The sequence below is a fragment of the Cyrtonyx montezumae genome, unplaced genomic scaffold (genome assembly GCF_038088225.1).
Source record: "Cyrtonyx montezumae isolate F1298 unplaced genomic scaffold, pur_monq_1.0 scaffold_3, whole genome shotgun sequence".
NCBI classification, from domain to species: domain Eukaryota; kingdom Metazoa; phylum Chordata; class Aves; order Galliformes; family Odontophoridae; genus Cyrtonyx; species Cyrtonyx montezumae.
In genome coordinates this window covers 112,907,438-112,919,414 of record NW_027072034.1, presented here as the reverse complement: position 1 = coordinate 112,919,414, position 11,977 = coordinate 112,907,438, and the positions used below count along the sequence as shown (strand labels likewise).

Here is an 11,977-nt window from a genome sequence, read left to right as displayed (position 1 = left end):
AAGGGAAGGGAAGGGAAGGGAAGGGAAGGGAAGGGAAGGGAAGGGAAGGGAAGGGAAGGGAAGGGAAGGGAAGGGAAGGGAAGGGAAGGGAAGAGGGAAGGGTAAAGTGACAAAATGCAGGGAGAAAAGTAGGTGACCCAATGCTCAGGAGCAAGGAAATGGTGGTGACCAAGAGGAGTTGCACAGCAGTGACAGCATAATCTAAGCAAGGAAGTGGGGATTTAGGAGTGTGGACTTTCAGGAAGAAAGCTTCCCATTTGCTCTGACATCTCCTTGCAAAACCTTGTGAACAGGAGTGCCTGGAGCTGCAGCTGACTCAGCCTTCATGGGCTGGGGTCACTTTCCTCTGCCAGCTGGGTTTGAATAGATGATGGAGCTGGAATCAGGTGAGAGGGGCAGGGTCTGTCCTTGGCCAGGAGTTGGACTTGGTGGTCCTTATGGGTCCCTTCCAACTCAGGATACTCTTTGATTCCGTGATTATTTAGCTTAAGAGCTGCGGCTACAGCCCTGAGGGCTTGCCATGCCAAACACTGTTAGGGCATGAAGGCAAGGATGCTCTGCCACACAGAGGGACCAGCTTCCCGATGGGAAAGGCTATGGGAAGTGCCTGCTTTTTCCAAAAAAGGGGATGTTCCTGCTCTGGTGCAGTGGTCACAGTGCATAGGGCTCTCTGAAACCAAACCTTGCCCCAAAATGCAGGGCTTTGGAGAAAGCTGGGACTCAAATGTCCCTGCTCCATAGTCACATGCCAGCTGCCTTCTCATCTGGCAAACCAGATCTGGTCCTATTCCTCCTCATTAGTCTTCTGCTTTCAAATGAAAGCCCTTACAAGCAGATCTGGGTTAGGAGACAGTCTCAACTACCTGCCCTGAAGCAATTTCTTGTAATAAATGAAGAAAAAGGGAGGGGAAGGGGTAATACAGGCTGTGCCTTGGATAAGCCCCTCTGGTTCAGTGTGTTCTGTGTGCCAGCTCTGAAATAATAAGCTCCTTCCCACTCACTGTGTCTCGATGTGTTCTGACAGTGAAGCAGGCACCCATCCCACACCCCATCTGTGCCCCAGTTTCCCCCATAAGGAGCAGGAGCTCTCCCAGTCCTAGGGCAAGGGCTCCAGCATCACACGCGTCCTGGGCCAGACCCCAAGTCCCGCAGCCTACAGGGCGGGGGCTCCTGCAAATGCTGAGTCACCCTTTCCCGGAGAGGCCATTCTGCTGAGTCAGGGTCACGCCAGGCCACTGGTTTTTGCTGAGCAATGTTTTTGGGCTGCGGCAGAGGGGCTCTCAGTTGCTGAGTCACGGCAGAGAGAGGCCACGTGAGGCTGTTTATCAGGAGGGCGGCTTCCGCACCGCGCTGAGGTTGCAGCTGCTGTTCCTGGCCCCGCTCCCATTTCTCAGGACGAATGGAGAAATCTCCAGAAATAAACCCCGGCCCTGCAGCCCCAGCACTGCACGGGACATGCACCTCCTGTACCTCAGCAGGGAGCCACGCAGTTGGGGTTTAGAAGCAGCGGGGTGCAGTGGGGTTTCGTTATCTACAGAACTTGGTTTCCAGTCTGTCTCCTCCCCTCCGCTGAGCTGCGGTACAAAGTCTTGCTCAGTGCCTACGTGCAAGTTCTCAAACGCAGCCACTCGCAGCGTGCCCCTTTCACAATCAGGGTGCACTTTTCTTCACACAGGGCTAGATGGGGTTTGTATTTGCCAGCTGCTCCCTTCCACACCTCCCTGTCTCTCGCAGACCCCAGTCCCAACAGCACTGAGCCCCAGGGGATGCCCTTATCCATACATCTGGAACAATGCGTATTGTAATCACCGCTTCCTGTTTCCATCATCCTGAGAATCCAGCACGCACATCCATCCCCCACCACATCCGTCTCTGGGGCACTGCATGGGGTCTGTGCAGAGCAGCAGCATCCATCCCCCAGAGGTGCCACCGCCACAGCCCTATGGGGGAGGACCCCGCGGATCTTGGTGCTCCCACCCGCTGTGCTCCACCTGTATCTTTGATCTGGGTTCGCACTGTGCTGACAGCAGTGAGCACAATCCGTTCTGCCAGCGCAGGGCAGCCTCCTTTTGGTAAACACAAACTAGCACACAGCACGTCCCCTGCACTCCAGCAGTGACTCCCTCCTTCCGCAAGTAGCTGTATGTGGGTATTGCAGCTGTGTGGGTTTTTCCCTTTCCATTACACAGCATGATCTGGTTGCTGAGTCAGCCCTCCCTCCCAGCCAGGCTAAATTCTGCTGTGTCATGGTTTCAGCCGTCCATCAGTTCCCTCTTGGCCGGCCGAGACTGGCTGTGAGCAGGCAGTGCCTCCTCACACCGGCCAAGCTGCTGAGAAGCAATGCACAAGAGCCAGATGTGCAGCAGTGCTTCCATAGGGCAGGAGAGCTTTGTTTTCTGGGGCCGTCAGTGTAACCAGAGGGTTGTGACTGTGAAATCTATGGTCAGGATAAGTTGTTAGGTCCATAAAGAGGAAAATCTTAGAGTCACAGAATCATTTGAGTTGGAAGGGGCCTTTAAATCTGGTCCAATTTCCCTGCAGTGAACACCCACAGCTCAATCGGGTGCTCAGAACCCCTTCAGCCTGACCTTGGATGTCTCCAGGGATGGGGCATCCACCAGCTCTCTGGACAACCTGCTCCAGTGCTTCACTACCTATATGGTAAAGAATTTTTATATCCAACCTAAATCTCCCCTCTTTTAATCTGAAACCATTTTCGCTTGTCCTATTCTAACAGATCCTGCTAAAGAGTCTGTCCCTTTCCATTTCCCCCATTTCCCTTCCTCTGATGACAATACTGACTTCTCAATGACTTGTTGCTGTTAACCATTCCTCTAACCCATCCCTACACTTAAACATTTTCTCAAAGACTCAGACAGGCAGACTGAGGTTTTTAAGCCCATCACTATCACAGATATCAGCCTCAGGCTGCTTGATTTATCTTCCTACAAATCCCCCAGGCAAACTCAGCAGCAGTCCCATACAACACCATTCCCTCTGGCACTGTGCAGCCATTGATCACTGAAAGCACAGCAAGAGTAAAGAGGAAGCAATGCAAATCCTCACTGCAAAATGCTGGATGAAACCAGAAAAACTCCAGCCCAGCAACTGCAAAACTGATGACAGGCTACTTTCAGTTCTCCCTCCATCTCACTGCAGGGCCTCTGGGCCTTTCTGGAGTGAGGAACCCAGTCTCAGCCTCTCCACCCCCAGTAACCCCAACCAAATCAGGCACAAATCAGTCCTGGGGCATGACATGCTTCCCTGCTCCTATGGAAGAGCTCACAGAGGAGTGAGCTGCATCTTGGCTCTTGTGACCTTGTCTCCTGTGACCATCCCAGAAGTCAAAGGCCCAGATGCAGAAGATGGTACACTGGAAGACACCTCAGAGCAAAAATAGGTGATAGGATGAGAAGTGATGACCTCAAGTTGCATCAGGGGACGTTCACATTGGATATGGGGGAAAATTTCTTACCTGAAAGAGCAGTGCTGCAGTGGCACAGGCTGCACAGGGAGGTGGTGGAGTCACCATCCCTGGGTGTTCCAGAACTGTGTGGATGTGGCACTCAGGGACATGGTCAGTGGGCACGGTGGGGATGGGCTGGTGGTTGGACCAGGTGATCTCAGAGTGCCCTACCTATATTGGCAATGACATGATGGGATACCCACTCCTTTCTTCTGAGTCTCACTTCCCTGTCTATCTCTGCCCTGGAGGAAAAGTAAGGAGGAAGGCATTTAGGATACATCTTTAAGTGCATCCAAGGATGCAGCTTTTGGGGAGCGAGCACAGAGGGGACAAAAACACTGGCCTAAATACAGTGCTGGAAAGTCCATGGGAATAAATGGAACTGCAGAACATGGATGAAAGGCAGAATATGGTTTAGGGAGAGTAGGTTTTTTTTTTTTTTTTTCATATTATTTCATACTCATATAATGAATAATATCATTCAGTTTCATATCTCTCCTTCTTCCTCCCAGCAGAACTATAGGCACAGTGTGTTCCAGTTTCCCATGTCCAAATAGGGCTCACTGAAATAAGTGAAAACTGTGCTATAAGCATGTGATGCCAGTGGAAAATGATCATTGCAGAGCCAGTCCAGCAGCAAAAATGGCATCAATGTCTTCAGGCAGGACTGGCCCCTCTCTAGGGGCCAGGGGATGTTAAGGGCTTTCTCACGCTTGCTTCACTCTCAAAGACTTGGACGTCCCGATAAATATACTTTACCCAATAGCAAAATGAGCAGCAAGTGGCCTAGGGGTAAGAGCTAGCTTTTGCTAGAGTGTTCTGCAGTTTTAAAGAGAGGAGCGAGACAGGAAAAGCATGGCTGAGTCAGGCTGGAAGCGCTGAGTAATCCTTCCTGAGTGTGCACAGTCGCCAGATGTCAGCCCAGCGCAGAGCCGCGTGTGAGCACAATCCCTCCAGACTACTTCAACCGAGCCCAGCTGTGCAGGGGACACATGAGGCCCACCCAAAGCTGAGGGACAGATAGACAGCCCCTCCCCCCCCTCCCCTCCCTCCCCCACATCCTTCCCCTCCTGCCCACAGCAGCAGAGAAGTGCCCCACTCTTTTGGCTGGAAGGCAGAATTTGTACTTTCCCAAAGCACAGATGAATGATGCATCCCCTGGCTTGGTTAGCTGAGCTTCCAGAATAACTCCAGATGGAAGAGGGGCCCCACTACATCTGCTAGCTGCCTCCTTGGCTGCTGCAGCAGACTAAACAGCAGAGCAGCCAGCTACTAGCAGGAGCACCTTGTCCAACTCTCCTGTCCTAAATCAGAGAACTATGTGCCATTGCAAATATAGGCACCTGCCTCAGTTTCCCTGAAACCTTGCATCACACCTTGGCAGTCTCCTGCACACAGCAGATGTGACAACCCCCATGGTATCGAGGGGATTGACTGCTGTCCTCTATCACACTGCACACAGCGCCCACAGTGGGGCCCACCTGTCACACTAATGCAGTATTTCTGTTGTGTGGGAAAAAGGAGAGAGCAAAAGAAAGGAGAGAAAAAAAGGAAGGAGAGAAAGGAAAGCATATCTCTGTGCATCAGTGCAGGAGCACCTGTGCAGAGTGTGTGGAAAGAATCATACAGTTATGGAATCACAGAATTATTTGAGTTGGAAGGGACCTTTATAGCCCATCTGGTCCTACAGTGAACAAGATCAGATTCTGTAGGCCCTTTAAATATTGAAGTCCCCCCAGAGCCTTCTCCATCCTGAACAGCCCCAGATCTCTCAGCCTGTCCTCACAGGGAGGTGTTCCATCCCTTGGATCACTTCTGAGGCCCTCCTCTGGATGTGCTCCAACAGGTCCATGTCTCTCCTGTACTGAGGACTCCACATGTGGATGCAGTACTCAGGTGAGGCCTCACAGTGCAGAGTAGAGGGGCAGGATCACATCCCTCTCCCTGCTGGCCGCGCTGCTTTGGATGCAGCCCAGGATACAGTTGGCATTCTGGGTTGCGAGGACACACTGCTGGCTCACGTCCAGCTGCCATCCACCAGTAGCCCCAAGCCCTTCTCAGCAGGGTTGTGCTTTAAGGGTCCCTGATACGCTCCCCTCAATGAAGCGGAGATCCTCCCAACCCCTCATCCCGTAGCCAGCAAAGCTCCCTGTGACTTCAGAGGCTCTGAAGTCGCTCACAGCCAAAACTTTGACACCGATCTTTTTCTAGGACGTACGCTGCAGAAGCTGCAACCCCTTTTTAGTGCTGGGCCTCCCAGCCGGCCCTGGGGGGCTGGGGGCACACCACTGGGGCGGGGAGGGGGGAAGTGCAGTGTGTTGCAAGAAGCGTGTGCTCACATGAGGTCAGCGGCTGTGCTGCTCACGTGGCCCGCCTGTATAAAGCTGGGAGCTGGAGCCGGGCTGCAGAGCGCTGGGGTTCACGTCCCGGGAGCGGAGCTGAAGCAGGGAAAAACAACAGGGAAACAACAGGGAAACGGAGGATGGAGACGGGGCGGAGGAGCATGGAAACTTCCCAGCCACACAACGCTGAAAGGTGAGAGCGGGACGGGGAAGAGACGGAAGCACAGTGCTGTGTTCTCCCCTGCTTTAAGGCACGCTCCTCCTCTCGCGTCTGGATGCATTCTGACTGCGCTCCCTGCTCGGGACGGCCAGCGGAATGCTGGCACTGCTGCCTGTGGCTCTGCTCCTCTTCCTGCTGTCCCCGGCTCCCCCTTTTCTTAAGGTCCCTTTGGCTGGAGCGGAGCGGCAGCCCTGACATCCCTCTTGCTGCTCTCCCTTCCCCAGCATGTCCCAGGACCTGTCGGAGCTCCTGAAGGAAGCCACCAAGGAGGTGCACGAGCAGGCAGAGAACACACCCTTCATGAGGAACTTCCAGAAGGGACAGGTGTCCCTCCACGAGTTCAAGGTAGGGGGTAACAGCACAGCAGAGCTGCATGGGGACTGCACGTTGACATATATAGAAGTAGAACAGTGGGCAGATAAAGGATATGGGGAAAAATGTCTTCTCGAAAAGAGCGGTGCTGCAGTGGCACAGGCTGCACAGGGAGGTGGTGGGGTCACCGTCCCTGGAGGTGTTCCAGAGCCGTGTGGATGTGGCACTGAGGACGTGGTCAGTGGGCACGGTGGGGCTGGGCTGGTGGTTGGACCAGGTGATGTTAGTGGTCTTTCCAACCAAAGTGATTCTATGAATGGAGCATACTGAATTTAGAATGCTCTAAGCAGTTAGAGCTAGGAATGATGATGGAATAGCAATGAAGGGAGGCTGTGAGATCATCTCTGGCACTACACTTGACAATGTTTTAGCTGTCACTTGGGTTATAGCAGAGCTGGGATCAGGAGCAATTGCTCAAAGGCAGAATGAGCTGGAGCAGGCTATTTGTGCAGCCAGCAGGTAGGAGCCTGTTGCTTTTCATGAAATGTAAGAGCTATGTGCCGGTACTAGTCTGCATCGATCCTGGCTAGGGACAGGATGGATCTGAGCCACGTAACAAAGCCGTGAGCAAAAACAAAGCAAACACCTGGGTGAGAAATTCCCGGGAGGCCAGAGGACCTGACGCACGGCTTTGCAAATAGCAGCTAGCGATCCGACCTGGGGTTTAATTGCTTTGTTGTTGAATGGCTCCTTGATAAATAAATCCACGAGCACAGAAATTAGACCATTTAATTCTGACGGGTTGTATTCACGGCACTTAGTCAAGCATGAATTCAGTGGCAGGCGCTGACTTCCTGCTGTTAGGAATGGGGCAGTCGTTGGGCAGTGGACTTTGAGACAAGCTGGCGATGAAGAAAGACCTCTGAGATTCAGGAGCACGGCTCGGTTTCCCAGGAAATATTCACACAGTGCTGGGACGTGACACCGGGCTTTGAACAGCGATAGCAGTTTTCCAAAGCCACCTTTCCCACTGAACCACTAAAGACAACCGGCCAAGTTAATTTTTCTTTGCTGGTTGGGCAATGTTTTTGTTTCATTTCCAGTAGGCTGGGTAACGAGTTATTGTTTAAAAACCTCTTCTTTTTTATTTTTTTTTAATTTACTTTCTTGGCAGACCTATTTACCTGCCCTGACCCGTGACTCCTAGGATCTGAATATCGGTTTCCACAACAAAGTCACTGCCTGTGTGTGTACCAAAGTCCTGTTTGCAGTGGCAAAAAGCTGAAATAGTCACACAGTAGATTGCTCTGTTGGGAGAGTAAACTGCTTTCTCTCTAATTGCCCCCAAACCTGACTCAAGCTTTGCTGCATACAAAGGATTTCAGTATAAGCAAGAAGTGTAGGTGTAGATGTGTAGATACAGCCCCTACAAACAGAATGCCCATGGAAGGGAAGAACACAGCCAGACTGTCTTTTTGCCACGTGGAAAAGCTGGCAGATAGAGGAAAATAGCATGTAAGCTGGGAAAAACAACAATGGTTTCAAAACAGAGCGATGAGCACATCGCTGCACAGTGATCCTCCACAAAGGCATCTTTCAGAGGCCTCCCGTCCCTTATATCTTGTCTCCTTGGGGCATCCAAAGAGGCATACCAAAGAGGCAGTTATACCACGTAGCACAGTACTGGGTGTGCACATGAGTAACATTTTTGTTAGTGGGATTTGTTCCCGAAGCAGACAGACACACGTGTAGCTCATCCTCTTCTGTTTCAGCTGGTTACAGCATCCCTGTATTTCATTTACTCTGCTCTGGAGGAAGAGATCGAACGTAACAAGGACAGCCCGGTCTATGCTCCTGTTTATTTTCCTGCGGAGCTGCACCGGAAAGCTGCCCTGGAGAAAGACTTGGAGTACTTCTATGGCAGCAACTGGAGGGCAGAGATCCCATGTCCTGAGGCTACTCAGAAATACGTTGAGAGGCTCCACTACGTTGGCAAGAACCATCCAGAGTTGTTGGTGGCCCATGCCTACACTCGCTATTTGGGAGACCTGTCTGGGGGTCAGGTGCTGAAGAAAATAGCCCAAAAGGCCCTCCAGCTGCCCAGCACTGGAGAGGGGTTGGCTTTCTTCACCTTCGATGGAGTCTCCAATGCCACCAAGTTCAAACAGCTCTATCGCTCCCGCATGAACGCCCTTGAGATGGATCATGCTACTAAGAAGAGAGTCTTGGAGGAGGCCAAGAAAGCTTTCCTGCTAAATATACAGGTGAGTAACAACCAGCCAGCCCTGTCTGACTACACCCTCTCCCAAACAAGATAACAGCTACAGGGAATGGCAAGGCCGGTATTTCTGCTGTGTAGCTTACGGGAGGTTGTGGGTTACAGCAGCCTAGAGCTGGGTGGCTGCACTTGTACAGACTGGAAGCCTTGCAAGCAGAGGGTCTCTGAAAGGCTCTTCTTTCCTCTGGAGATTGAATAGAACGTGAGCAATAGCCTTCTCCTGTTCTGGAAGCTTACCTGTGAAGTGTACACGCAGACCCCACAGGACCATTCTGTGCAAAAAGCACAGGGGGTCTGAGGCGTAGGGGAGTTGGACTAGGTGATTTTTAATGGTTCCTCTCAGAGCAAACAATTCTATGATTCTTTAACTTGGGTTGAAAGCTTGTATCTTCCTTTAGTTCCTGAAGCATCTAGGGCAGGGGCAAGGTGAGCAGCGAAAGCAATGGAGCAGAGGCCACGTCGTGAGATAACGTTCTTACTTCTCAGGTGTTTGAGGCGCTGCAGAAGCTGGTGTCCACGAGCCAGGAGAACGGTCATGCTGTGCAGCCGAAGGCAGAGCTTCGCACGAGGAGTGTTAACAAACTGCATGAAAACGGTAAGGCATTCCCAGAGGCAAGTGCTTAGTATTGCCATTTGCAGTTTGGTTCTCCTCCCTTCCTCTGATGTAGTCTGTGAAATCCACCGAGAGTGAGGTGCTTGCGCCGGCCTTCACCAGCAGCCAGTACATAGTGCAAAGAGTAGTAGTATGGGCACAGCTTCTTCTAGACGTGACAGAGCAAGGATGGCACTCCTCAGAAATAGTGTCAATGAGGGAGCAGTACAAGAAGACACTCCTTTCTTCTCCTCATAGGTTGTAGCAAGGGTAAGGCTCATTAACCAGAGAAGCATGGCCTTGAGTTTGCAGAAGCACACACTGCAGTTTTGGGCCCAGCAGATCAGCTGGGATGCTCACAAAAGCTTCTTGGCACACAGCCTTGCTCAACAGCCTGTCTTTTTGGTCTAAATCTTCCTCTGGTCATTTTCTTGCCTTTCAGAGGTGTTTATTTAAAATAGCTCCGGAAATACATGCAAAGTTTAGCACAAGTGTGGTTTTCTGGATGGTAAAAATAACCCACTCGAGAGTGGGGAATTTACAGGCTGATTTTACAGGCTCAGTTTTGCAAAGATCTCCATCTGCTGGCTGATCCTGAACTGGGCATAGCCTGAGCAAGAAAGGCAATTGCTTTTTATGGAGTCGGATTTGTTATGAGTGAGTTATGAGCCAGGTCACATGTTGACAGAAGAGAGTGGCTTACCTGATAATGCATGCTTCTAGTAGGAAAACCCTTATCATCTAACTGTTCGGAAGCTGAAAGGAAGATTTTTTCAGTGCATATAGGATTGAAGCTGTTTTCCCATAGCGAAAAATGAAAAGCATGCTGGTCTTGCACATCACTGTGGAAGTTTACTGCCCTCTCCAAAGAACTTGCTTTAAAATTTCTCCACGAATCTTGGCAGCCCCTTTCCCAATAAGCCTACAGGGCTTACAGAATTTAAAGAAAAAATGGTTTTGGATGAGGAATCCCATTCTGGAGTTGTACAGGGAGATTAATTGTTTGGTGTACTAAAAAAGAGAGATTGTGCAATGAAACAGGGAGGTGGTGGGGTCACTGTCCCTGGAGGTGTCCCAGAACTGTGTGGATGTGGCACGGAGGGACATGGTCAGTGGGCACGGTGAGGGTGGGTTGGTGTTGGACTGGGTGATCTTAGAGGTCTTTCCAACCTTAATGATTCTCTGATCGTATGATTCTATGAGTTCTATGGATCCTATGATTCACAGAGCACTGGCACAGGCTGAACAGAGAGGTTGTGAAGTCTCCTTCTCTGGAGATGTTCAAGACCCACCTGGATGCCTACCTGTGCAACCTGGGCTAGGGAGCTGCTTTGGCAGGGGGGTTGGATTCGATGATCTCTAGAGGTCCCTTCCAACCCCTACAGTTCTGTGATTCCATGAATCTTAAACCAATTGTATCAGTGAGACACAGGAGACAAAATGCCCTTTACAATTCTATCACAAGTAATTACTTGGCTGTCTCCTGCAGCCATTGGGGTATCTGAATGAGTCCCTTGAGAAGTGGGGCAGTGAATTTCTAAGCCAGTGAGTAGACAAGGGAACAGTCCTGCACCCAAGTACAGGCAGATGGCTTGTGCACATTTGTAACACATACATCAAGCTGGCTGCTCCCTTTCTTCATCTGCCCTGAGAGAGCAGAACCTGCTGCCACTGATTCCTCACCAGGCTCTGGGTTCTTCCCTGGACAGCTCCACCAGATCTGCTCCAGCACTGGGCAAAGCAGCTTACCTCCCACTGTCCTCATCCACTCATTTTTCCTATTTGCACCAGGTCCAGCAGCTGGGAAAGAAAGCGAGAGGACAAGCAGGATGCAGGCAGACATGCTGACCACCTCTCCCCTGGTGCAGTGGATCCTGGCACTTGGCTTCATCGCCACCACAGTCGCTCTGGGCTTATTTGCCATGTGAGCAAGCAGGACCTTCACCTTCACTTCGTGCTTCCCCTCACCCTGAACTAATCCACCTTCCCCAGTCCTTCCAAGGGAAGTTCCCTTTGACTGGGCACTGTGATCTCGGCTCTGCCACTAATATTTGGAGACCTTTCTCCCCACAAAGCAGAGTGCTGCAAGGGGCTCCAGGCCCTTTCCCTGCTTGCTGCAAGCTCTCCTCACACACTAACAACATCACCACCAGGACCAAGGGCAGGAAAAGCCTAAAACCAACAGCTCAGAGCTGTACTTGTTCTACAGAGTATCTGCAAAAATCCCACAGGATGAGAAATGCAGCTTTGACACCTGTCTTGCCTCAGAACTCCCGGAGCTCTGTTTGCTCAATGTTTTATACTGCTAGATAACACTGTGATCACCATTTTTGTGGAGCTGCACAGCTCCCGTGGGCTACAGAACTGTTTTATATGATACTAGCAGGTCTGTGTTAAATCTTCTTCCAATCATTTTTCTTTCTTTTTTTTTTTTTTAAGAGACAATGGTTGTTGAAGATACAGTGGCATTCTTTTATCTGATTATATAATTTATATACATAATAAAATTCAATGTAAAGTCTTCAAGCCTGGCGTTTCCCATTGTTAAAGGGGAGGAGGGAGGGGCTTTTCCTCCCTTCCAGCTTTGTGTGCAGTGGTTACAACAGTGGGAGGTGGGGGCTCTCAGAACCAGCCCTGTTCTCACTCAGCTCCAACACCTTCAGCTCCTACTCACTTCTAGAAACAGAACAACATTCTGCAGTTGTACAGAGTCCCTTAACTTCTCACTGCCCAGACACCAAGCGTACATTAGGCCTTGAACCCACCT

General features: G+C 50.9%; 1 protein-coding gene across 1 annotated transcript in view; it reads left to right on the top strand.

The window, feature by feature from the left end:
- HMOX1 (heme oxygenase 1) overlaps nucleotides 1-11,731 on the top strand; it is a 456,522-nt gene extending 444,791 nt beyond the window's left edge. Inside the window, exons 2-6 of the mRNA XM_065743064.1 lie at nucleotides 5,911-6,001; nucleotides 6,253-6,373; nucleotides 8,113-8,604; nucleotides 9,105-9,213; nucleotides 11,002-11,731. Coding sequence (XP_065599136.1) covers nucleotides 5,949-6,001; nucleotides 6,253-6,373; nucleotides 8,113-8,604; nucleotides 9,105-9,213; nucleotides 11,002-11,138 — 912 coding nt within the window. The 5' untranslated portion in view covers nucleotides 5,911-5,948 and the 3' untranslated portion in view covers nucleotides 11,139-11,731. The remainder of the gene's footprint in view (nucleotides 1-5,910; nucleotides 6,002-6,252; nucleotides 6,374-8,112; nucleotides 8,605-9,104; nucleotides 9,214-11,001) is intronic.
- Nucleotides 11,732-11,977: the final 246 nt, after the last annotated feature.